The sequence below is a fragment of the Quercus suber genome, unplaced genomic scaffold, assembly GCF_002906115.3.
Source record: "Quercus suber isolate HL8 unplaced genomic scaffold, Cork oak 2.0 scaffold_320, whole genome shotgun sequence".
In the NCBI taxonomy this organism is placed as follows: Eukaryota; Viridiplantae; Streptophyta; class Magnoliopsida; order Fagales; family Fagaceae; genus Quercus; species Quercus suber.
In genome coordinates this window covers 444,292-471,021 of record NW_027069774.1, presented here as the reverse complement: position 1 = coordinate 471,021, position 26,730 = coordinate 444,292, and the positions used below count along the sequence as shown (strand labels likewise).

Genomic DNA, 26,730 nt, shown 5'->3' with positions numbered 1-26,730 from the left:
ATGGTCCTCAATGTGTCAGATGATTGTGGGTGTGTTTCTAGGTGTGAGGTTTACCTTACTTTTGAATGTTGGGACACATGATTGTGGTCAAATTATCTACAAATCCAATTTTTCTTGTTGCCAAAGATCATTGTTTACTGATATATTTAAACTCTAATCTGTCATGTGTCCTGTAAAAGTTTTCAAAATGTAAACCATAAATCCTATATTGTTGATTAACTGTCTCTTTAATTTTCTTCAGTTGTTTATTCTCTACTCTTTCTCATTCTTCTAGTTTTTGTTATGCAGGGAAATGTTCGTAAGATCAGTTTCTGTCAGTGGTGTGGTGGCCCAACAAAGCACGAGATACCTTCTGGAGAGGAGAAGATGAGGGCTATTTGCACAGTTTGTGGGAAGATTGCCTATCAGAACCCAAAAATGGTAATGCTATTCAATTACAATTACTATAGGATGAAACTCTCTTTTGATTTGTGAAATTGCTTATCCAGAAATAAATGGACTTTTTTTTTTTTGTTTTTGTGTGTGTGTGTGTGTGGATAATTTGATAGTTACAATGGAGGAGGGGGGATACGAATCCAGGATGTCTTGGAAACAACAAGAGGTGCCAATCGTTGAGCCATGAGGCTCTTGGTATAAATGGACTTTTATTTGCTTATAACTTATAATTTTTCCTTTCAAGGTGTATGGGATCCCTACTGAAATAAAATCAATTAATTTTTTTAAGCATCAAAATAAGTCTATTTTTATTGCTTTACAAAATGGCATATTAGGATCTCTGTAAATGTTGTCATAGATACATTAGTTGTTGCTTTCTTTACATGAAACTCCTAATGTTTTCATATGCAAAGTAAAATACAGTGGATTGGTGAATTCTATGCTAGATGTCCAGATACCTAGCAATTTTCCAGCAACTTTGATAACTGTTGTGAGTCCTATAATGTTTTCCCCTCCCTTTAAGCTTAAACCAGATACCGCAGTACACTTGTTGCATGAGTAATTACATTAATTTATGCTTATCAAAGAAAAGAGAAATATAAAATTGTGATTGCTTAGCTAGATTTTAGAAAGCAACTTTATGCTGTTTGCTAACACGGTGTTAGGAGCGTTACACGTTGCTGATGATGGCATGAGAAATTGGAGTGCTTGGCCAACATCAGGCCAGTCACATGGCTCAATGTTTTCTCAACACACCAATGGCTCCTCATGCCTATCTAGTGAAGCTCCTAACTGCTCATTGAGGGGGACAAGTCCAGTCTCCCTGCTGGATTCATAATGAAGAGCATGATGAGGGGCAGCATGTGGAGGCACTTTGCTCCATATGATGCCCCAAGGCCATGGTGGAGGAGGACCATGGTGGGCAGAGACAGATTTTGATGTTTGGCAGCAGCAGGTGGTGCTGACCCTACGTGATGATGCATGACATTAGTGGTTTGGTTGATGGTTGCTTTGTGTGTGGGCTTGGTGGCTTGAATGCAAGGCAGTGCTGGGCTACTGTGATTATGATATGTTGTGCAAGGCATTGGGCTGATTGGTGCTGGCAGAATGCATGGACTTGAGTGAGTGGACTGATGGCAGTAACTTAGTGTGCTGCATATGGACATGTGATGTGGGCTGTGATGCTGATGAGAAGGGCTTAGGCAGGAGGCCAAGCCTTTTAAAACGTGATGGAACAATTGGTTTGGGTTGCTGAACATGGCAGAGGCCCTATGATGATGTGCTGATACATGGGCTTGCATGTGCAAAGTGTGCAGCAGCAGTTATTGGCAGTTATCAAGCAGTTCCTGGCTTTCTGGATGATCAGACCTGCTATGTAGGGGCTGGAAACGTGGAAAGCAAACCAAGACAGCATCAGACAAAGGTGTCCTAAGTCAGACCACATGTGGTAGCAAGTCCTGGACAGGGGCAGTTACTTGGCAGTAACTGCTGTGACAGTTTATTCTGTATATTTATCCTAGGCTATTGGGGCCGTCAATGGCAGAGAGTGTATATTTTGCTTAGAGAATTTCGTGTGTATTCTTCAGGCTTCCTTTGTACTTGATATTAAGTAATAAAGGTTGGGGTTGGTGCCCTGTAAATACTGTGTGTGCTGTGTGTGCGAATTTCCTTAATAATTCTGTTCTAAGTGATTTCTGCAGTGTGTGTGTGGAGTGTTGGCTGAGACTAAGTCAGGGGCTTAGTGCCATCACAGGCAGAAAATTTAAAAGAAAAATTTGATCCTGTGACAATTGGTATCAGAGCCAGGTTGCAATGTCTTCGGACACCAAGGCAAGGGTGACTGTCTTGGAGACCATAGTTGGAGTTCCTGCAGATGGGGAACAAATTTCTTTGTGTGACAGACTTGATACTGTCTCTGCAGAAACAACTGCAGTGCGGAATGATCTTGCAGAACAGAGGGAATTGGTGTTAAATCGTGTTGAAGAGTTGGCTGTTGTAATGGACGCCCAGAACCAAGCAGCAACGGAGACCCAACGCCAACTTGAAACAGAAATTGCTCTGTTGAAGAGAGCAGTGAGTGGCCTGCCTAGGGAGGGGGAAGTGGCCACCAAAGTAAAGGTACCTGAACAGAAGCCCTTTAATGGTGCCAGGAATGCCAAGGATTTGGAGAATTTCCTGTGGGATATAGAGCAATATTTTAAGGCTGCTAGGGTGCCTAGTCAAGAGATGGTAACGATTACTAGCATGTATCTTTCAGGGGATGCCAAGTTATGATGGAGAATCCGTGTGGAAGATGATGCTGTTGCTAGTAGAGGGAAAATTGACTAGTGGGAAGCCTTAAAGAAGGAATTGAAGGAACAGTTCTTGCCAACCAACACTGCTTGGGTTGCAAGAGACGCCTTGAAGAAGTTGAAATAGACGGGTACAGTGAGAGAATATGTCAAGACGTTCAGTTCTTTAATATTGGATATCATGAACACGTCAGAGGAGGACAAACTGTTCAACTTCATGTCTGGCTTGCAGCCTTGGGCACAGTTGGAGTTAAAGAGGTAGGCAGTGCGTGATCTGCCTTCTGCTATGTCTGCTGCAGATGCCTTAGTGGACTACAAGTTCAATAAGCCCAGTGGGGAAGAGGAAAAACGTAAGTCCAAGGACAAAGGTAGAGACAAGTAGAAGAAAGATGACAAGAAAAAGGATAAGCAGAAGAAAACGTGGGGTAACAAGAACAAGGGAGAGAGTTTTACCTCTCAACCAAGCAAAGAACAGCCTAAGCTTAATGCTGGTTGCTTCATTTGCAATGGCCCTCATCGTGCAAGAGACTGTCCAAAGCGTGAGAAGCCTAATGCCATGGTTGTTGAAGATGGTAGTGGGCAGTCCGATGAAGAAGTTCCCAGCAGAGTAAACCCTTTGCAATTGCTGAATGCATTACGTGCAGGAGGTACTTCTAGGGGTTTGTCTTATGTTCAAGTCGAGATGAACGAGAATGGGGCTGAGGGTTGCTTGATTCTAGTGCTACCCACAATTTTGTTGCTGATTGGATGGTTTAAAGGCTTAGTCTGAAAATGAGTAAGTGTCCAAGTAAGATCAAGGCTGTAAACTTAGAAGTAAGACCTGTGTTGGGAATTGCTTATGGAGTGAAGTTTAAGGTGGGCGAGTGGACAGGAAAGGTTCTAGTTATGGAATTAGATGATTTTGATGTAATTCTGGGTGATGAGTTCCTAGTGGCTGCTAAGGCTACATTGCTGCCATTCCTTGGAGTATTGTTAATACTTGATGAGAAGCAGTCATGCTATATTCCTGTGAGGCGTGGGGCAGAAAATAGCAAGACAAGCAAAGGGAAAGAACCAATGGTTTCAGCCATGCAGGTTGAGCATGGGTTGAAGAAGGGTGAGACAACTTACTTGGCTACATTGATTGAAGTGAAGCAGGACAAGTATGTCGAAGTTTCAGATGCTGTGGTTGGACTTTTGGGGGAGTTTGCTGATGTGATGCCTTCAGAACTGCCCAAGACCCTTCCACCAAGGCGTGCTGTTGATCATAGGATCTAGTTGGTTCCAGGATCAAAGCCTCCTTCTAAGGCCCCATACAGAATGTCCCCAATGGAGTTGGCTGAAATGAGGAAGCAGTTGACAGAATTGCTAGATGCAGGCTATATTCAGCCCTCCAAGGCCCCTTATGGTGCTCCTGTTCTGTTCCAGAAGAAGCAAGATGGTTCATTGCGGATGTGTGTTGATTATAGAGCCTTGAACAAAGTGACTGTGAAAAATAAATATCCAGTCCCTTTGATTCAAGACCTCTTTGACAGATTGAGCAAAGCTGTTTACTTCACAAAGCTGGACTTGAGGTCAGTCTATTGGCAAGTGAGGATTGCTGAAGGGGATGAGCCTAAGACTACTTGTGTGACCCGGTATGGTTCTTATGAGTTTTTAGTTATGCCTTTTGGTTTAACGAATGCCCCTGCTACATTCTGTAATTTGATGAATGATGTCTTTTATGAGTATGTATCCGCTTTGTTGTTGTGTATTTGGATGACATAGTGATATATAGTGAGTCCTTGGAGGATCACTTGGAACACCTTAGGAAGGTGCTTTCCAAATTAAGAGAACATCAATTGTTTGTTAAGAAAGAGAAGTGTGAGTTTGCCCAACAAGAGATTTTGTTTCTAGGGCATAAGGTCAGCAAATGTGTGGTTATGATGGATGAGAGGAAGGTGCAGGCTATCCTTGATTGGCCTCCACCAAGTAAGGTTGCTGAGTTGCGGTCTTTCCTTGGATTAGCTAACTATTACAGGAAGTTTATTCAAGGGTATTCAAAGAAGGTGACTCCTCTCACAGATTTGCTGAAAAAGGACAGAAAATGGGTGTGGACAGATGCATGTCAAGAAGCTTTTGAGAAGCTGAAGGTTGCTATATCGAGTGAGTCTGCATTGCGTCTGCCAGATTTTGCATTGCTCTTTGAAGTCCATACAGATGCTTCGGACAAAGCAATTGGTGGTGTGTTGGTGCAAGAGAAACATCCTGTTGCCTATGAGAGCAAGAAGTTGAATGAGGCAGAGCAGAAATGTTCAGCTCATGAGAAAGAGATGATTGCAGTGGTATATTGTTTGTTGGCATGGCGCGTGTATCTGCTTGGGCCAAAGTTCGTGGTGAGAACAGATAATGTGGCAAACACCTTCTTTAGCACACAAAAGAAGCTGTCACCCAAGCAAGCTAGGTGGCAGGAATTGCTGCAAGAGTATGTTTTTGTATGAGAGCACAAACCAGGCAAGCACAATGAAGTAGCTGATGCACTTAGCCGCAAACAGGTACAAGAATATGTGGCTGCCTTGACTAAAGTGGAGTCAGATTTTGTGGATCGGATTAAAGAGTGTGCTAAGCTTGATGCTACCTATCAAAAGCTGGTGCAGGATGTTAATGCAGGCCTTGTGAGGCGTTGCTAGCTTGAGGATGGGTTGTTTTATGCCAAGGGTAACAAGTTGTTAGTACCAAGTGGGAAGATTCGAAGAGAGTTGCTGAAGGAAACTCATGATCCACAATGGGCAGGACATCCTGGTAAGGATAGAATGTATACATTACTGTCCCGTTCTTATTATTGGCCTAAAATGGAGTTGGATATTGAGTTGTTTGTGAAGACTTGTCTAGTTTGCCAGCAAGACAAGGGATTAACTCAAAAGGAAGCAGGTTTGCTGCAGCCTCTTCCTATACCATAAGGTTCTTGGGTTTCAATTTCCATGGATTTCATTACTGGTTTGCCAAAAGTTAAGGGGATGGGTTCAGTATTTGTGGTGATTGATCGATTCTCAAAGTATGCTATTTTTATGGCTGCATCGAGTACATGTACAGCAGAGGTGACTGCTGATTTGTTCTATAAGAATGTGGTGAAATACTTTGGGTTACCTAAGGATATTGTAAGCGATAGAGACTCAAGATTTACTGGTCGGTTTTGGACTGTTCTGTTTGGTTTGATGGGTTCAGAGTTGAAGTTTTCGACTGCTAATCACCCACAAGCAGATGGACAAACCGAAAGAATTAATGCTGTGTTAGAGGATTATTTGAGGCATTATGTGACTGCTAGCCAGAAGAATTGGATTGACTTATTGGATTCTGCGTAGTTTGCCTACAATCTGCATAAGTCCTCATCAACTGGAATGAGTCCATTCTAGTTGGCCATGGGGCAGCAACCTCTCATACCTCATGAGATTGCTAAACAGCGTGTAGGAGGCAGGTGTCCTGCAGCATACAGATTTGCTATCAACAAGCAAGAGTTGATGCAGGAGGCATAAGATAGCTTGTTGAAAGCACAGAGGAGAATGAAGAAGTATGCTGATAAAGGGAGGAGGCCTCTTGAGTTCCAAGTGGGGGACAAGGTGCTGTTGAAACTGACTCCACAGATTTGGAGAAAGTTTAGAAGTGAGGCAATTCACAAAGGTTTAATTCCTAAATATGATGGTCCATTCGAGATTGTAAAGAGAGTTGGTGCTATAGCTTACAAATTGAAGCTACCAGAAAGATTACAGATTCACCCAACGATCCATGTAAGCTTCTTAAAGCCTTATCATGAAGATGAAGATGATCCTACAAGGAATGAGGCAAGGCGTGCCCCGCCTACTGTCATGGTTCAGTTTGATAGAGAAGTGGACAGAATTCTTGACATGAAGGTGACAGGATATTGAAAGGGAGGAAATATGATAACTTTCTACTTAGCAAAGTGGAAAGGGGCGGCTGAATCGGAAGCAAGTTGGGAGAAAGCATCTACGTTGTGGCAGTTTGAGAAACAGGTAAAGGAATTTGAGGATACCCTACCGACGAGGACGTCGGCTTCTTCTGGTAGGGGTGGTTTGTTAGGAGCATTACACGTTGCTGATGATGGCATGAGGAATTGGAGTGCTTGGACAACATCAGGCCAGTCACATGGCTCAATGTTTTCTCAACACACCAATGGCTCCTCATGCCTATCTAGTGAAGTTCCTAACTGCTCATTGAAGGGGACAAGCCCAGTCTCCCTGCTGGATTCATAATGAAGAGCATGATGAGGGGCAGCATGTGGAGGCACTTTGCTCCATATGATGCCCCAAGGCCATGGTGGAGGAGGACCATGGTGGGCAGAGACAGATTTTGATGTTGGGCAGCAGCAGGTGGTGCTGACCCTACGTGATGATGCATGGCATTAGTGGTTTGGTTGATGGTTGCTTTGTGTGTGAGCTTGGTGGCTTAAATGCAAGGTAGTGCTGGGCTGCTGTGATTATGATATGCTGTGCAAGGCATTGAGCTGATTGGTGCTGGCAGAATGCATGGACTTGAGTGAGTGGACTGATAGCGATTACTTAGTGTGCTGCATATGGACATGTGATGTGGGCTGTGATGCTGATGAGAAGGGCTTGGGCAGGAGGCCAAGCCTTCTAAAATGTGATGGAACAATTGGTTTGGGTTCCTGAAGCATGGGCAGAGGCCCTATGATGATGTGCTGATACATGGGCTGGCATGTGTAGAGTGTGCAGCAGCAATTATTGGCAGTTATCAAGCAATTCCTGGTTTTCTGGATGATCAGACCTGCTATGTAGGGGCTGGAAACGTGGAAAGCAAACCAAGATAACATCAGGCAGAGGTGTCCTAAGTCAGACCACATGTGGCAGCAAGTCCTGGACAGGGGCAGTTACTTGGTAGTAACTGCTGTGACAGTTTATTCTGTATATTTATCCTAGGCTATTGGGGCTGTCAATGGCAGAGAGTGTATATTTGGCTTAGAGAATTTCGTGTGTATTCTCCAGGCTTCCTTTGTACTTGATATTGAGTAATAAAGGTTGGGGTTGGTGCCCTGTAAATACTGTGTGTGCTGTGTATGCGAATTTCCTTAATAATTCTGTTCTAAGTGATTGCTGTAGTGTGTGTGTGGGGAGTGTTGGCTGAGACTAAGTCAGGGGCTTAGTGCTATCACAGGCAGAAAATTTAAAAGAAAAATTTGACCCTGTGACACACGGGTTGGTGGACAAGAATATCTTTCATTTGTTGCTTGTAGGCACTTATTCCACAACCTAGGCCACACTGGTTGAATTTTCAAGGATTCAATCTATAGAGCAATGAATCAGTATCAAGAAATTGTACAATGATGATGAGAGTGTCTGCATTGTAAATTTAGATTTTGAGCCTCTTCATCTCTATTTCTTTTTTCAATAGAAATTGGTTTGCCTATGGATTGCTCTGCAAATTTTGTATGACATGCTCACCTATTCTTCTTGTATATCTATCCTTTATAATTTTAGTTCTTAATAAAGTCAGTTACTGATATAAAAAATGAATATGGTTGATAGTTGAGTTGGGTTATTTATTTATAGCTATAAGTATGAATGGATTGGAAAAGTTTTGCTGCTAATGCGTTTGTTATTTATGTTTGGTCCTCATTCTTATTTGTGCTCTAATCAAAGTCTAATTACCTTCTTATTAATTTGGTTTCCTTTTGCTTAATAATTGTTCAATTGATACTTATAGGTTGTGGGTTGCCTCATTGAGCATGATAACCAGGTCCTACTTTGCAAGCGGAAGATTCAACCTTCTTATGGTCTTTGGTATGTATGTACATGTTTGTAGTTTTAGTTGGGGAAGGACTAGCCTATTTGTTCATTTCGGTTCTTCTTCACAATCATTTCCTAAAACAAATAAAAAAATTATTAAAAAAAAACTTCCAAAACACAAACTGGGGTACTCACACATTTTCTGTTATGATGAAGGTTGCCTCTAGTATCATTGTTTTCAACCATAATCTTAATTGGATGATTGGGTGTTATTGAATAGGACTCTTCCTGCTGGTTACATGGAAATAGGGGAATCTGCTGCAGAAGGGGCAATCAGGGAAACCTGGGAAGAAGCAAATGCAGAAGTGGAAGGGCTGTCTCCTTTTGCTCAGTTGGATATTCCTCTTATTGGCCAAGTAAGGGATAACATCTTTTTACTTAGCTCATATGGATTTTGTGTACTTGCTAAAGATGTCTGCATGATTCATTATACCTTATTTGGAACAGACTTACATAATATTCTTGGCAAAGCTCAAGAAGCCCCAGTTCTCACCAGGTCCAGAATCGTCAGAATGCCAGCTTTTTGCCCTCAATGATATACCTTTTAATTCCCTGGCATTCTCATCAATGTTTGTTACCTTGAATTTGGTATGGACCAGTTTTGAACAATGAAACTTTATCGTTATTATTAAACTCTTCGTCAGACAAATCTTATATCCTGTTGTCATATCTTTTGTGGCTGCAGTATATTGAAGATGTTAAAGCTGGAAAACCAAAGTTCCACTATGGTACAATCAAAAAGAGGTAGAGATTTATTCAAATTTTTTGGGAGGAAACGTTTAACTCTGGTACCTTAATGCATAAGTTGGTCCCCTAAACTAATGAACAAGGAAAAAGTAATGTTACAGTCTTTTTTTTTGGGTGAAGGATAAAGTACAAATTCATGTCAATTATGTGCTATTAGATCAATGCTATACGTGTATGGTCATGCTGTTTGTTTATGTGCAAAATCAAGTTTAAGTTTCCATACATTCAGTTTTAGTTACAATTCTCATTCTTATTTTGGAGACGAATGATGGGGAAAGAATATTTATAAACTTGCTCAGACAAGGGATAAAGGGAAATGAAAACAAGAGACTTGAATGATGTCAAGTGCATTAAAGATGAAGATCAAAATGTGTTAGTATAAGAATAGATTAAAGAGATGGAAAAATTATTTTAATAAACTTCTTAATGAAAGTAATACAAAAGATTGGAGTGTATTGAGTAAACCAATTGGTGATAGAAACTTTAGGGTTATTTGAAAAATTAAGATAGCCAAGGTAAATGACGAATTGAATTGGAAGAAAAGAAGCTTAAAGAAAAAGGGGGAGTTTCAGTTCTTTGAAATTTTGATGTATGAGGGAGTGAATGAGATCAATTTGGAAATTTCATTGGAAAGTCCAATGCTTCTAATTAGAGTCCATCCTCAAGATGCTTCTTAAAATTGTTATTGAAATCCTTTTGCACGATATAAATAGTTGATGCAAGGCTTTGTTGAGTTTGATGGAATTCGACTCTTATGAATGTTTTGAACCTGGAATATCTTGAATTTTTGAATGATGTTCTTATTTCTCACATATGATTCTTTGCTAATGGTTATTGTCAGGCCTGGCACAAGTCCTTCTGATATTCATGCTTTTACTCTTGATTATCATCTGCAATCCTGACAAGATGGTGAGTCCTTTAGGAACAGGGATATATTCAATAGTTCGGTTTGAAATAGTTTTATTTTCTTGATGTTTCTGCATGTGTGACATAATTGATGTCTTGAGGCTATCAAGTGATGGGTCAATGTGTTTTTTAAATGAAATTGCAGGTGTGACCTTGTATTGGTCTTTTGTATGTGCTCTGTCTTCCATTAATAAATTAGTAAATTTTGAAATATCTAATAAAAACTGCTTTCTCGAATTCATTATTTTAACAATGTCACATATGTTTATTATAGAAAAATACCCTTAATATGTTTGGGTTGTATGATTTTATGTTTTGCTGGTTGCAGGGCCTGGTTCCCATTTGAAACTAGGAACTAAAAGAAACTTACTAGTCGAGTTGGAAAATGTTCCTGGAATCCGGTAGTCACTGTATATCTTTGGACTCTCAAAATCCATTCATCTCATGTGAATTCAACATCAAATCTTGATATCAATCCATAATGTTGGATGATCTGACACAATTGTGGAGCTGAAAATTCAGCATATTGTGGAAGAGAATGTAAATCGATGAGATTGAACTGCATGATTGGATTGTCTTTACAAGGAAGATCCAAATTTTCTTAGAATAGGATCTGGTGGGAAATCTTGTAAACATGAACTGAAATTCAAAAAGATAATTGGAATATTTTACAGCAACTTCAAATGAGCACCTGCCTAGCGTTCCGAACTACTCTGATTGTTGCTGAGCAGTTTTGAGATTCCAAAATATTAATCTCCCTGGAAGATAATTTTCTTTGAAGGGTTAGAGATGAACCTCTCAATTGAAGTTGATTTAATGGGGTGGTTACTTTCTTCCGAAAGATGAATCAAATTTACGAGTCCATTGTCAAAAGTGTTGTATTGTATCTACGTGTTTGGAATAGGTTTTTGTTTGTTTTTTTTAATAGAGAAATTAACTTGTTTATTTATGTAAAACTTTTTAAAATCTCACTTTTTCCGTATAAAATTATTTGTTTATTAATTAAAAAAATACTAATCCAAAGAGATACTAAAAACCATTTCCATTTTGTGCAAGGGCTAAAAACTTTATTTTTTATTTTTTATGTTTATTTAAATAAGTTGGTTTCATTGAAAGGAAATTCTATAAACTCAAAAAAATATCACATCTGATTGTGATGTGGTATCCTTTTTTTTTTTTTTTTTTAGGATAAGGAAGGGTCTGGTCGACTACAGGCTGCTCTGAAGCTTCTGAGAGTTCGCAAATGTCTGGGTGATAGAAAACACTCTTAGGCTGCCTCAAGTCAGCCTCTAGAGGGACCCTAGCAGCTTCAAGGGCTTTATCCCAGGTCACATCATAGTATTCCTTGCAGACCTTTGCGAACTCCTTAATGAGTCTGAGTTGGATCTCCTCCACCCCAAGAGTATATGCTGCCTGTCTCTTAACCTCCACTGCCTCTTTGGCCAGCTGAGCGTCTTTCTCGGCCAACTGAGCAGATTCCTTGGCTTTCTTTAGTTCAGCACGAAGACCTTTGATTGTCTCTCTCTCTCTCTGTCTCCAGATTGATCTCAGTCACGCGCAATTGCTTGTGTTGGTCTTCAGCCTGCTTTTCAGCGGTCTTTAGGCCAGCATCAAGATTATCCCTTTTGCTTGTCATATCTTTCAGATGCTCGGACAGCTGAGAGTAATCTTCCTTTAGACTACCCAGGGATTTTTCAACCTCAGACCAAGTGTGAGCCTCAGCCTGGGCTTCATTAAAAGTTCTTTTATTCCACTCTTCAACCACGTAAACTTGCTGGTAATCTATATAGTAGAAGAAAAAATTTCAGTACAAAGTAAAAAAAAAATTAAATTAAATTAATTAATTAATTAATTAATCAAAATTTTAATTGAAAAAAAAAATGGACTAGTTCACTTACCATGGCCAAATCCCTTTTGAGGGATAAGAAGAGTTCATACTGGCTGAAGCGCTTGTAAGACTCCATATCCTTCGGAAGGAGGAGTGGCTGCTTTAGGGTTTCAGCAACTAAACCTGCCATCTCTTCGTGGTAATTCCTGAGGGAGGTATCCCAGGGGATGGGAGCACCGTCCAGCTCCAGCTTAGGGGACTAGGTGCGTGGCCCTCGGCGCACCTCAGCGGCAAGAGCTTCGTCTTGGCTCTCAGTTGACGAAGCTCTTTTGCTCTGCTGGCCCTTAATTACTTTCTATTGCTTTGCCCCTTTTGGAGGCACCACCTGCCTCTCTTCATTATCCGTAATGGATCTCTTCTTCTTTGGATCTGGCAATGGTTTTAAGCCGAGGTCAGAGGGAATTTGAGGAGGTGGTGGAGGAAGACTAACAACTGGCTGAGACGTCCCAGTCTCCTTGGGCTCAGCTTTTTTGTTCCTATTCTTCATCAAATCTTTCAAGCTCGCCATGTCGTCTTCTTCGTCCAAAGAGTCTTCTAGAAGAGCTGTTATCAAGACAGGAGGGCGGACACTAGATTGCCTGTCAAATTTCTCCTCGACGTCCGAAACGTGTATCACTTGAACCTCTTCTGAGGCCTCTTCAAAGGTAAATTTATCAATTTGCTCTTCGAGTGAAGAAGTCGAAGAAGCAACACCCTTGCCTTTTGATGCTAGTTCGAGGGGAATCTGTTGAACCGGCTGGACAAGTAGCGGTACACCCTGCGGATTTGGATGTGGCACGGGGGAAAGATTAAACGGAGCCAAAAAGTCTTTCCGAGCAACGTCGATGTGGTTGATGGGATAATCTCTTTATCTTATCGCGTTGCCGACTGGTTGAAAATCAGACGGCTTGGGCGTGTAACCAAGAATAAGTGGAACTGACTGAAGTTGCCCGTCTTCACTTACAAATATTTTCAATCGTAGTAGATAGTTGAGCGCGACGGTGTTTGCGAGACTTAGCTGAGGGGAAACGTGGTCTTTATCTGTCAACATCACAACAGAATTTAGTCAGAAACCTAAAAATAATAACACAGAGAGGACAAAATTGTTAAAAAACGTTGATCCTAAATCTACTGTTAGCAAACCTAAATCTAGGATGCCCCTACCTGGCTCTCCTGGTTGGGTTGGGCAGTGAATACCATCATGCCACGCGCCCGAGACGATTAGATAATCGTCTTTCATCCCTTTGTTAGATTTGGGAAGACAGGAGACGAGCCTAACAGCGTTGGATCGAGATTTAAGATAATTTCCTGCTCCTTTCTGACTGTGCACTTGTACATATGTACCACATCCAGCCAGGTGAGTCCCAATCCTAGATGACGGTTCAAATCGTCAATTGCTCCTAAGATTCTAAAGACGTTAGGCGCATATTGTTCAGGACTAAGCCTATGTTTCAAAGGTAATTAGTGGTGATGGGGCTCATAGGGATAGTCATTCCTCATTCTAGGAAGGCGATGATGGGGATTATAACTTCACCCGCCTTTCGATCTGTTAGTATTTTTTTTAGAGGGCAATATCTCAAACCCACATCTTGAGGTATGCGGTATGTGGCCCTAAATTCCTCCATCTGGGCGAGGCTATCCACCAGATACTGAAATCTACCCATCTCAGATAAACCAGAAAGTGGAGACTCTAAACGCAGTGACTGGGGATTGACTACTCGAAGGTCGAGGAAGCTAGCCAAGGAGAAGATGAAAGGTTTGAGTAGATGAGAACTTACACAAACTAGATCGGGGAATGATCTTTAAACTTGTAGAGATTCTTGCAAATTCTAGGTTTGATGATTGAAGAGCTCGATGGATTTGAGTGCTTTTGTTCACTAGAAAGTTTGAGAATCTATAAAGTAAAGGAGGAAAAACCTCTTCTGGGGCTTTATATAGAGACAAACGAAGGGGTAGGAGTCATCCCGCCCAAATTCCGAGGAAGAACCACGTCCGTTGGATCAGTAGTCCACCGTTGGATAACAAAGACAAAACGTCACCTGGAGTAATTAATAGCGCTTTGGGAATATTGAAACGACAGCAGCATTTATGAAGTGCCTAAATCTATGCTCCTACACGTGTGAACTCAGATATTTTTGTACTTTTGACTTTTATTCTGTAACAAATCAAAATCCTATTTTTTCTCTTCGGATACGAGGGAAAAATTAAAATTTTGAGGGGCTATTGTGGGGGGTGGAAGCCCAAACTTATGTATTGGGCCTAAGGCCCTATTTGAAGGATACTATGTGTCCAAAGAGGTGAAGGCTGTTAAGAAGGAGTCCGTATGAAAGAAAGATACCTGGAAATGAAGGTTGAACAGTCCGAAGAGAGAACCAGTGGTCCGAAGAGGTCATTCTCCTCGGATGCAAAGATTCTTGGTCAAGCAAATATCTGGAGGATTCAAGTGATCTTCCTAGCGACTTCAGTGATCTAGATAAGCTTTGGGCATGCCTAGAGATGAGAAGAATAAAGAAATATCTAAAATGAGAAGTTGCCACCACCACATTAAATGCACTGCATCTGCTTTTCTAGCTACATTAATGTGGAGAAAACCCCTGAACAGTGTCATCTCAGTTACTACTACTCACAGAGAGCTAAAGGGGAGACCTGACGTGACATGTACTAAAGTGAACACTTAGATGAAGAACAAGTGGATGATGAAGATGATGAGGGAGTATGCTATATAAAGGAAAAAAGCCTTTGGAGATAGGGGGAGAGAAAAAAAAGGGAGGGATATAGCTCTAAGAATTGTATTCATCTTTCATTCGATAATATTCCTCCTCGGACATCAAATTGAAAAGCTTTGAAGTGTGTTTTTATGTCAATTCCTTCTTTAACACCATAGTTAACTATTGTTTAGTTCATAATCAGCCTAGCTCTTTCACCCACTCCCTACAAATTCATTGTTCTGGGTTTATTGGGCTCATAATCCAAACAATTTGGGCTTGGGCTATAAAAACAGACCCTACAGTAATTTACGCCACTTTTTTTAAGAGAGTATTATTATATATTTGATGCATCATGTTAATAGTTACCCAATTTAAACCTCACATGAAGTGGTTGTTATCTAAGAAATTGTTGTAAAAAAATTTCTTTTGTGACATAAATTATATTTATCATTTGTATAATTCAATGTGAAATCCAATTTACAATTTTTTTTTTTTTTATAATTATTAATTTACTACTCCATAAAAAATGTTACGTTCATTTTCTCAGTTTTAAGGGTAATTGATATCTTTGAAATTTAAACTTTTTTTAACTTTTGTTATGGATGCGTAGTAAGTGGCTAACTATTATTGATCCTTTTACCGTAAAATAAATATATTTGAAATTTAAACCCTTTTTCACTTTTGTTATGGATGTGTAGTAAGTGGCTAACTTTTAGGATTAGAACAGTACATGTAGTTTTTAAACTTTGAATTTGAAAAAAAAAGGTGGTTGGGTAGTTTTTAAACATGGGATAGAAAGTGAGATTTTTTTAAAATAGTACATGGATACCGGATAGAACATGAGATTTTTTTAAACGTGTGGTTTTTCTTTTTTTTGATAAACTTTTAAATAATGATAGAGTCACACCAATTTCCCACCTTAATCTTTTAAATTTCCCTAAAATTTAGCCTTTTATTTTCTTTCAAAATCAGATATGTTAGTGCCTAAATATAAGGATATGGATGGAGAAGTTATAGTAGTGGTTTTGTAGTAGGAGTCTTGTTTTTTTCCAAAATATGGAAGAGAATAAAAAAAGAAAAAAGAAACGTGAGATTTTTTTTTTTACAAAAGAAAACGTGAGTAAAGAAAGTTAAATTAAAAAAAAAAGAAAAAAAAAAAGATAAATCTTGATAAAAGAAAAAAGGAAGAGAGAGAGAGAGAGAGAGAGGTGAGTTTGCTTTGAAAACTAACAAAAAAGTCCTATTTTGTAGGGAATTAGATATGTATTTTTACCAGAAATATCCTAAAAATTAAGTTTTCTATTATATTTCTTTTTTAGGTTTTTATTTTATTTTATTTATTTTGTACTGATGAAGGTGTTTACATATTATGGGGATTGCATTTTTCACATGGTAGTGGTTATGATTTTAAAATTTTAAAATAAACATGAAAAAATGGGAAATTATTTTGTGAGAATTAAATAGTAAAAAAAAAGCAATCGGCAATTTTTTCTAAATCATGATTTTTTTTTGGGGATAATATAAAATATTGGCAAGCGGAATTTGAATTTGAATGATTATTTTTTAACAATAATTTCATAATTGGAAAGATTGATTTGAACATTGAACATCTCCATTAAAATAAAATTAATGATGTACGTTACCGTGGGATAAGGATAATGTATTTTTAAACTTTGAATTTAAAAAAAGGTAGTTGGGTTGGGTTTTCTTTGGATCAAACGTGGGATAATTTAATGATTTTTTTTTCCCCTCAAAATAGGGGTATCTTTTTTTGGATAAAATGTACGACTTAAAAAAATGTTACGAACCTTTTTCTCAGTTTTAAATGTTGTTGATATATTTGAAATTTAAACTCTTTTTAATTTGAAATTTAAACTCTTTTTAACTTTTGTTATGAATGTGTAGTAAATGGCTAACTTTTAGGACTAAAAAAGTAAATTTTTGGTTTAAACAAAAATTGATAAATGTTATTAATTTTTTTTTTAAAAGAACAACAATACCAAAAATAATGTGTATCTCTTGCCATAAAATTTTAAATTTAAGCTTTTATTTACTTATGTTATGGATGTGTAGTAAATGACTAAACTTTAGGATTAAAAAACTACATTTTAGGATTAGACAAAAAATGGTAACTGCCATACATAAAATTTGAAAAAAAGAACAACATCAACAACACCAAAAAGGAGGGGGAAAAAAAAGTGGATGGGTGTGTAAGGTTGAATTTAATCAACCATCTTGTTGGCTTTATTCCCTGCCAATTTGCTTGTAATTTAAGCACTTAGTAACCCTGTATTTAGGTGGGATTATTATAAGGGTAGTGTGTGAGAAGATGTAAAGAAAAACTCAAGTATGTGCAAGAAGGCAGAGATTCGCGGCTAGGGCTTGCGGTTGACTCGTGACTGGCAAGCCGCCAACTGCAGGTATGTGAGATGCATACATGGGAGCTGAAGGGTCGCGCCAGCTGTCGCACTACAGGACAAAAGTCTCAGGCTGGCCAGGCCGTTATCTCGCGGCTTGAACTCGTGACTCAGACTAGTCGCAAGGCCAAGCCGCCAATCAGCCCTGTTTGGGAAAAACTAACTCTTCGTATTCCTTTCTCACCCCACTATATATTGACCCTTATACCCACGAAATGTAGAGAGCTTCTAGAGAGAATTTTGTGAGAGAAACCCTAGAGCAAAACAAGATTGCCTCATCCTCAATCTTTACCTTAGAGACTCTAAAAATTCCTCTTCTCTCTTCCTTTCCATTGTTACATTCTTGAGAGGCCTTTAGCCAATCCTTATCTCACCACACCCACGTCTGTGAGAAGGCTTATTTGGTGCTGTTGGGAAGCAGTTTGGAAGGAACCAATGTACATTGGTTGATGCTATGGTATAGTAGCAGAATCTGGGAAGCTAAAGAAAAAATAGGTTCGGTGTAACCTCGTTGGAGCAAAAAGCTTGGAGGGTTTAGGTACTTGGGTAGATTAGGCTTAAAGGGTCTTCTGCTGTTCATGTATCCCAACTACATTCTTTAGTAAATTATTTACCGCTTGGAGGGCGGCGGAGAGGTTTTACGCCGATGACTTCGGTTTCCTCTTCGATAACACATTGTATGTTTTCCGTGTGTTTGCATCTTCCTTCCCTTTATCTTTGCTTTATATTTACTGCGTGGATGTGTTTATATTTGGCTTAGATTAGTTATTAATTCTGTGTTTGGCTTATATTCATGTTCTGCACCTTGATTGTTTGATTATAAGCTTGAATTGATAATTTAAAATTTAGGGTCTAAACGTTCAAGGGTATTTTATACACATATTGAACTTTCAAGGTAGTTACTAAATTTTAGGATCTTTTCAGGAGAATTTCCTTTATTAATTTAGAGCATTTATTATAATTTGGGATTACTACATTTTTCAATTACAAAAAAAAAAAAAAAAAAACAAAAAAATAAACACCTAAGGGTGTGATAAAAAATTATTTCACTGTACATAATACTCATCACACCCCTAGATTTTTTTTGTAATTGAAAAATGTAGCTCAAATTATAATAAATACTCTAAATTAACCATTTTCCAAAAATAAAAGAATCTTTGAGCATGAAATGGAGGATATTTTTATAGGGACAAAAAATGGAGGATATTTTTGGTCTATCATTTTAATTTAGGATATTTGTGAAGTAGCTAGTATCATAAAGTAAAATCAATCTTGTCATCAATCCTATCGTTTTTGGTCTATCAATATGATTATTAGGATTATTCCTCTCATAAAAGTGAATAATTTCTCTAATTCAAATTAAATTTTCTCTTCTTAAAATAATATGACGGAGGATAAGGTCCTAGATTCAAAGCAAGAAACTAAACCAAAATAAGAAAATGATCTCCTCCATTTGCTTTTGAAAATGATTAAACCACTAATAAAAAGGGGAAAAATCATACCTGTGATCCAAGAATAACCGCATCCTTATGAAGAAAAAGGGTGAAATGGCTGGTGAGATTAAAGCTTCCAGTTAACCATTTACCAGGTGGTACAGTAAGTTGTGCCCTGCCATCTGATGCATATCTGCTTAGGTTCTGAATTGCAGCATTAAAAGCCTTTGTGTTTGATGTTTTTCCATCACCAACTGGTCCAAAATCAGTCAGAACTGCACTGTGCTTTCGACAGTTTAATAAAGTTACGATCTTCCCATAAAAATAAAAGGTCTATTGTTGTTCCTTCTATTAAATTCTAGTTGTGTCACGCATATATACATGTTAATATATTATTGTGTTTATGATGTGTTGATGTAGCTTCATCAATGATCAATCAACTGCATTTTGTTGGCAAATTTCATATGGAGCGTTGTCATTTTGCCGTCCAGAGCTTTGTTGTCATGTTGTACATAGCTTTGTCAATAAGTCGTATTTGGTACCAGAGGTCAAAATCCAATAGATGACTTAGGTGCATCATTGTTTAATAATTTCCATCAATTTAAAACTGTGATTCACCAACACCAAGTCCAACAGATCCCCATTCTCAAAAAAAAAAAAAAAAAAAAAAAAAAAATGTCCAATAGATCCCATTAAATTGCAAGTTGCTGACCATAAGATAAATAACAACAAATTAGAAAGATATTGACGAATCCATATAAAGTGTGATTATAATAAGGAAAATGGTAATTATAATTATCGTTAAGAGTTAAGTAAGGCCAAAGTTGGTTCTTTTTTTTGGTAACAAAATGGATCATAGATAAAATAAAATAAAAATGCCTTGTGATGCTACTTTCGTTTCATTCATTTTATCTTTGAGCTAACATGTTTGAAACATAAAATTTTCAAGCACATTTCACTCTCTTCTCAAAAAGAAAAAGTACATTTTCACTCGAACAAGATGGCATTGGTAGCAGAACAAGTCTTCATCTGAACATCATCAAAGGGCAGCAGAACAAGTCTTCAACTGAACATCATCAATGGGCAGCCTATCGTTGGGGAAGGCACAATCCACACCTTGCTTCTCAGGCAACAACGCACACGGTGTAGGAGTCACATTGCTTGTCACTCCAGCAATATCAGTACAATTCCATTGTAATTTTTTTGGCTTCTCAGTCAAAGCAATGGTCACATTAGAAATGCATATTCCAGTGAAGGGATCACCCTGAATTCCATCAAGTTTTGCCGAATAAGTAACATTCTCTGCCAACACATCTCTATAATTAATTCCTTTAATCTCTGGAATTGCTTTTGGATCGTATTTCGGGTCTGGATGTTGATTATAATTGCCTGCCATCCAGAAAACATACTTCATAGTCTTCAAGGTCATTCTTCTTACATAGATGTCCTTGACATAACCTCCTCTTCCAACAGCAGTCTTAATTCTAACACCGGATTCAGTATCAATGGCTGTGATGTCTTCAGCTCTAACATCTTGGATTCCGCCAGACATTTCGCTGCCTAGAGCAATGGTGGCACTGTCAGGGGAAATGCAGGTAAGCCTTCTAATGATTAGGTGCTGTGTAGGCATTCCAACTTTGATTCCATATTGATCCCAACCACTTTTGACAGCAATGCAGTCATCCCCTGAAACTATGAAGCAGTCCTCGATACGAGTGTTTGTGCATGAATCTGGACACAAAGAAAGGAACATAAACTCAGCAATTGTAAATTGTGTCAATGATGTCAAGTGACAATAATGAAATATCAGTTGTAACTTGTTAACTTAGCAACTTTTGAAAAAATATGGTGAAAAAATAGGTGAATGGCAGGGGAATAAGTAATTAACCTTAAACTCATATTAATCAAAGCAATTAGGACAAGTGCCAAACATACCTGGGTCTACCCATCAGTATTAGGAGAATCAACTGGTGCAAGGAATGTGAGCCCTTTGACTAGTACATTACNCTCTTTAATGATTAGGTGCTGTGTAGGCATTCCAACTTTGATTCCATATTGATCCCAACCACTTTTGACAGCAATGCAGTCATCCCCTGAAACTATGAAGCAGTCCTCGATACGAGTGTTTGTGCATGAATCTGGACACAAAGAAAGGAACATAAACTCAGCAATTGTAAATTGTGTCAATGATGTCAAGTGACAATAATGAAATATCAGTTGTAACTTGTTAACTTAGCAACTTTTGAAAAAATATGGTGAAAAAATAGGTGAATGGCAGGGGAATAAGTAATTAACCTTAAACTACATATTAATCAAAGCAATTAGGACAAGTGCCAAACATACCTGGGTCTACCCCATCAGTATTAGGAGAATCAACTGGTGCAAGGATTGTGAGCCCTTTGACTAGTACATTACTGCAATCACAACCACAGGATTCTAATAAAAAGTGCTATGATCATATGTGCACAGGATAAACATAGTCAGAGGAGCATGGCCAAACCTGCTGTAAATGGGATGGACAAACCATGATGGAGAGTTAATTAGAGTGAGATTAGATATCTGGATTTGATCAGAGTACATAATCTCAATCATGTATGGTCGTGTCACGTTCAATTCTCCGGCACGGAACTTCTTCCACCAAGTAGAACCCTGACCATCAATTGTGCCATTGTTACCTAATACAATGCCAAAACAAATGGAATCCATTAGAAATTGTTTAAAGCCAAAAATATTTACCCAAAAAAAAAAAAAAAATGAAGAGATCTAATCTATAATTACCGGTGATTACGACGTCGGTGAGATTTGAACAAAAAATGAGAGCACTTAACCGTCCACCAGCTGCATCCCTTCCTCTCCCGTAGGAAGGCAGCACAGGAATAGCAGGCCATTCTAACTCATCCTGTCCGTATGATCATGCATGTGTATAGCAAATTATGGTAAGAAAAATATAGATTAAAAATAAAATGAGTATTATTTTGTTTATTTGTTGTGGCGTAGCATTACTTAATTACTAATTATAATTTAGGGTGTATTTGTTTAGAGGTGAAATAGAGTGAATGGAAAACTTTTGAGAGAAAATAAGGAGGGAAAACCTTTTAGAGAGTGTTTGGTTGGAAGGGCTAGAGAAAAAAAATGTGGTGAGACCTGAACCTATCAAAATGTTTTCTCTTGAAAATGGGAAGAAAACTAGGAAAGAGAGTGTGATTTGTTATATGGACAAAAATGCCCCTAGCTGCTTTCCTGGGAAATGTTAGCCTTTTTTTATTATTAATTTTTTATCTTTTACTTTCCGGGGACACTTTGCCTTTTTTTTTGGCAAACGTTGGCTTTTTTTTTTATTTTTTTTATTTTTATTTTTTTTTATTTTGATTTCTTAGGGTGTGGAGTGATAGTGATTTTTTTTTTCTTGTTTAACTAGAAGTGATTTTTTTTTTCTTGACATGATTTTTATTTTTTAATAAATTTGGGTTAATTTTTTTTTGTGCTTGTTTGTCACTTTTTTGTTTTAATTTGGCATTATTTTTTAAAGAGAACATGTGAGTAAATTTATACAAACTTTTTTTTTCCAACCATCCACTTTTCCACTTCCAACTCAACAAAAAGGAGAGAAATTAAAATATTTTCTATCTTCCCAATTTTTCACCCCTCTAACCAAACAGACCCTTAGGCTAGTGTCTTCCCTTGTTTTTAGCTTTGGATAATATCAAAGACTATGAACAAGTAATGGCCAATTCCTTTTATGGCAAGTTGATTTGGGCAGTTTCTTGCTTATCATGCTATAATTGCTTTGGTCTAATTTCTTGGTATGAGAGTATCATTTTGTTTATTTGTTGTGGGCGGAACATTACTCAATTACTAATTATAACTTAGGTTAGTATCATCTCTTGTTTTTAGTTTTGGATAATATCAAAGACTATGAACAAGTAACGGCTAATTCCTTTTATGGAAAATTGATTTGGGCAGATTCTTGCTTATCATGCCATAATTGCTTTGGTCTAATTTCTTGGTATGAGAGCAATTTCATGTTTCATGTAAAAGGAAAAATGTAAATATGGTGAAGTAGCTAGTATCATAAAGTAAAATCAATCTTGTCATCAATCCTGTCGTTTTTGGTCTATCAATATGATTATTAGGATTTTTCCTCTCATAAAAGTGAATAATTTCACTAATTCAAATTAAATTTTCTCTTCTTAAAATAATATGATGGAGGATAAGGTCCTAGATTCAAAGCAAGAAACTGAACCAAAATAAGAATTTCATCTCCTCCATTTTTAATTTTTTGGCAGTGAATGATCTCCTCCATTTGCTTTTGAAAATGATTAAACCACTAATAAAAAGGGGGAAAAATCATACCTGTGATCCAAGAATAACCGCATCCTTTTGAAGAAAAAGGGTGAAATGGCTGGTGAGATTAAAGCTTCCAGTTAACCATTTACCGGGTGGCACAATAAGCTGTGCCCCACCATCTGATGCATATGTGCTTAGTTTCTGAATCGCAGCATTTAAAGCCTTTGTGTTTGATGTTTTTCCATCACCAACTGCTCCAAAATCCGTCAAAACTGCACTGTGCTTTCGACAATTTATTGCTGGATACTCTATTTTTCCACCATTATCTCTATGATGATGATGATTGTTTCGGCATTCTGCGGCCCTTAAAGTTAGTATTCCCAAGATAATAACCGCTGAGATAACCTGTAAACATTAACAAAAGAAAATCAAATATCAGTGTATATGTCAACCTTTAATTCCCTTTAATAAGAAGGAAGAAATGCTATAAACAAAGGTACAAAACGAAGAAAACATCATATTAAAACCGAAACACAAAGCAGCAAAACCGTCTTTTTTGTGAGATTCAACTCAGAACCTAGCCCTCAGGAAAAGCAAAAATGACATACACAACGGAAAACATAGAAAACAGAACCATGTTCATTCATTTTTCAAAATAAAAATAAAAATAAGAGTGCTAGGAAAACGTACACGGGATGTTCTGAGTTTTAGACACAGCCCCATGTTCTGAGAAAATAGAAAATGTTTAAGACTGATTTTCATTGTAGAAGAAAGAATGAATTTATAGAGAAGAGTGGGAGTGAATATTTGGAAGGATATCTAACTTACATATCTATCTATGGGATTGTCCGGTATAGAAAAATAAATGTTAAAGTTTAACTACAAAACCAATTGTAGCCTAAAGCTACAAACTGCTCTAAACTGACATATGTAAAAAATAGCATGTGCATTGCATATAATTACTTAAGTAAACTTAACCCAACTAACCCTTTAACTATAACACTTATTAAAAAAATAAAAAATAAAAACTAAAAAAATAAAACCCTTGTACGTATTCTCTCTCTCTCTCTGACTTCACTGTAAAACTAGAAAGGTAGAAACCCAATCTCTTCTTTGTAGCCCAGAAACCCAATCCCTCTCTCTTTCAACTTCTCACCATAGGTCACCCCAATTCCTCTTCTCCCTCCACCACCAACCACCCCAATCCATATATTTTAAATAGAAGAGACTTACTATTGTGCAATCATAAGAGATGAGGGATTTTCTGTAAGAATTATTAAACCAAAGCACTGATTTCCTCTTCTCCCTCTCCCTTTTCTTCTATTTCCACCACCACAAGCACTAATATTGAAACAATTTCAAGGCTGATATAAAGTCATGACACAAACAAATATCTAAAGAAAATTAATTTATATATTCAAATTAATTTTAGTGCTGATATGATGTCATGACACAAACAATCTTCCTTCGATAACAATAGTTGTAGAATGGTGACTACAAAATTCCATAAGAAAGCCCGTAAATCCATTTGTGTTCCTTTAGCGTTTAATTTTGGGTGTCATGGCATCATCATACTATGTTCTTGTTCCAATTTACATATGGATCAAAGATCAAGTCGTGCCCAAAGGTCAACCAATCTGAGAGGGAATTTCTTGGCTTCTGCACCTGATTGTAATATTCTATCCACATGATTACATTTTCTTCCCTTATTTGTAAACAAGTCAGCACCCTTAATAGCCCTTTCCATGGTTCTGTTGATGCTCTTGAAAAGAAGTTTGCACTAGAGTCTAGTCTTCTATAGTTTATCATTTATGTATCTGTGTTCAGTTATTAGAAAGGGATTGGGTTTCTGGGTTGTAGAGAATACGTATAAGGGTTTTAGTTTTACAGTTTTTTTTTTTTTTTTTTTTAATAGGTGGTGTAGTTAACTAGGGTTAGTTGGGTTAAGTTTACTTAAGCACTCATGTGCAATGCACATGTCATATTTTACACATGTAAGTTTATCAGAGTAGTTTGTAGTCTTAGGCTACAATTAATTTTGTAGCTACATTTAGTCCAAAAATAAAATAGCAAACTTTTTTCATTTCTTTTGTCACTATTAATTAATTCACTTTTGGGATAAAATTTGTTATCTAGGCTACTTACTATTTAAGGGCTTTCCCTTGATCCTCAATTTTGATACACAAAATACTCTCAAATTTACACTCCTAGTTTTTTTTTTTTTTTTTTTTTTGATGATTGGAAAATGTAGTAATTTCAAATTATAATAAATGCTCTAAATTAATCCTTACCCAAAAAATAGAAGAGCCTTCTTTGAGGCTAGTACTATTTTTTAAGGGGTTTTTTCTATTTGAATTCTTCAATTTAGATGTCTAAAATACTCTAAAACTTACCAATTTGTAAAGGTTAAATATTTATAATTACTAATTTTAAAAACTCCTATATTTTAGCTAAATTTTCAAAAATAGTTTTTTCTAACCACATTTCTCCCACCTCCACATTTCTCACACACGTTAGTAGTCAAGCATAATTTTAAAAAAAAAATCAAATCCCCAGGTTTTATTTTTAAAACTCATCCAAAATTTTTGGATTTAATTTCTTAAAAACTTATCCAAACTTTATTATCTTTTCTTTACCAAAAAAAAAAACTAATTTTTTTCTCCTACCAAAATTTTCGGCTTTATTTTTTAAAAAACTTGTCCAAGCTTCAATATCTTTTCTTTTTTTCTTTTAAATCATAACTATTTTTTTTTCTCTTATTAAAATTTTCGAGTTTAATTTTTAAAAAACTTATCCAGGCACGTTTTTTACCACTTTTCCACTAACCCACAATCCCACATTTTATTTTTTATTTTTTTAATTTGTAAACAACCTCAGGTTTCCTTTCGATTTGTTCAAAATTCAAATAATGCTAATGTTCTATTTGAACTCAGCTAACTTCTTTAATTACGTCCCATGCGGTTTGAAAGAAAAAAAATTAAAAAAAAAAAAAAACTATACATCTTCTTTTTTTTTCTTTTTCTTTTTTTCTTTTTTTAAGAACACTATACATCCTTATCCATAAAGATATGCTCACCTCACTCTCTCTCTCTCTCTCTCTCTCTCTCTCTCTCTCTCTCTCTCATCTTTTATCAAGATTTATCTTTTCTTTTTCTTTTTTTTTTCTTTTTTAACTTCACTTTACTTACTCACGTTTTTGTTTTTGGGTAAAAAAAAAAAAAATCATACGTTTTCCTCTTTTTTTTCTTTTAAATTTCTTCCATATTTTGGAAAAAAAAAAAAAAAAAAAACTCCTACTATAAAACTACTGTTATAACTTCTCCATTCATATCCTTATATTTAGGCACTAACATATTTGATTTTAAAAGAAATTAAAATGCTAAATTTTAGGGAAATTTAAAAAATTAACGTGGAAAATTGGTGTGACCCTATCTTACTTAAAAGTTTATCAAAAAAAGAAAAATTACACGTTTAAAAAAATCCCATGTTCTATTCATGTACTTTGTAAAAAAATCCCACATTTAAAAAAAAATCACACGTTCAAATATATTTATTTTATGGTAAAGGGATCAATAATAGTTAGCCACTTACTGCACATTCATAAAAAAATTTAAAAAGAGTTTAAATTTCAAAGATATCAATCATCCTTAAAATTGAGAAAATGTACGTAACATTTTTTATGAAGTAGTAAATTAATAATTATAAAAAAAAATGTAAATTTAATTTCACAAAGAATTATACAAATGATAAATATAATTTATGTTACAAAAAAAAAATTACAACAATTTCTTAGATAACGACCACTTCATGTGAGGTTTAAATTGGGTAATTATTAACATGATACATCAAATATATAATAATA

The 26,730-nt window shown here is 36.9% G+C and overlaps 2 protein-coding genes across 2 annotated transcripts; one reads left to right on the top strand and one right to left on the bottom strand.

The window, feature by feature from the left end:
* LOC136071508 (nudix hydrolase 23, chloroplastic-like) lies at positions 1 to 10,867 on the top strand. Its single transcript, XM_065782924.1, has 8 exons — positions 1 to 48; positions 289 to 420; positions 8,421 to 8,497; positions 8,724 to 8,859; positions 8,951 to 9,091; positions 9,189 to 9,247; positions 10,092 to 10,159; positions 10,485 to 10,867. Exons 1-7 carry the CDS (start codon positions 1 to 3, stop codon positions 10,150 to 10,152), a joined length of 654 nt encoding a protein of 217 aa, XP_065638996.1. The 3' UTR covers positions 10,153 to 10,159; positions 10,485 to 10,867.
* Positions 10,868 to 19,543: 8,676 nt separating this feature from the next.
* Positions 19,544 to 23,515, bottom strand: LOC112009854 (probable polygalacturonase). The gene is made up of 6 exons (XM_065782923.1): positions 23,477 to 23,515; positions 22,935 to 23,273; positions 21,360 to 21,480; positions 21,082 to 21,256; positions 20,925 to 20,995; positions 19,544 to 20,312 (listed from the first exon to the last, which is right to left on the bottom strand). Exons 1-6 carry the CDS (start codon positions 23,513 to 23,515, stop codon positions 19,621 to 19,623), a joined length of 1,437 nt encoding a protein of 478 aa, XP_065638995.1. The 3' UTR covers positions 19,544 to 19,620.
* Between the last annotated feature and the right edge of the window lie 3,215 nt (positions 23,516 to 26,730).

Bases quoted from the DNA above. Each gene is read 5' to 3' on its own strand.
- LOC136071508 (XM_065782924.1), top strand. From the start codon at position 1: ATGGTCCTCAATGTGTCAGATGATTGTGGGTGTGTTTCTAGGTGTGAG. The intron at 8,860-8,950 runs GTAAGGGATAAC...TATTTGGAACAG, and splicing joins ATATTCCTCTTATTGGCCAA to ACTTACATAATATTCTTGGC. The intron at 9,092-9,188 runs GTATGGACCAGT...TTGTGGCTGCAG, and splicing joins TGTTTGTTACCTTGAATTTG to TATATTGAAGATGTTAAAGC.
- LOC112009854 (XM_065782923.1), bottom strand. From the start codon at position 23,515: ATGAATGAACATGGTTCTGTTTTCTATGTTTTCCGTTGT. The intron at 21,257-21,359 runs GTAATTATAGAT...GCATTGTATTAG, and splicing joins CACCGACGTCGTAATCACCG to GTAACAATGGCACAATTGAT. The intron at 20,996-21,081 runs GTTTGGCCATGC...TTGTGATTGCAG, and splicing joins GTCCATCCCATTTACAGCAG to TAATGTACTAGTCAAAGGGC.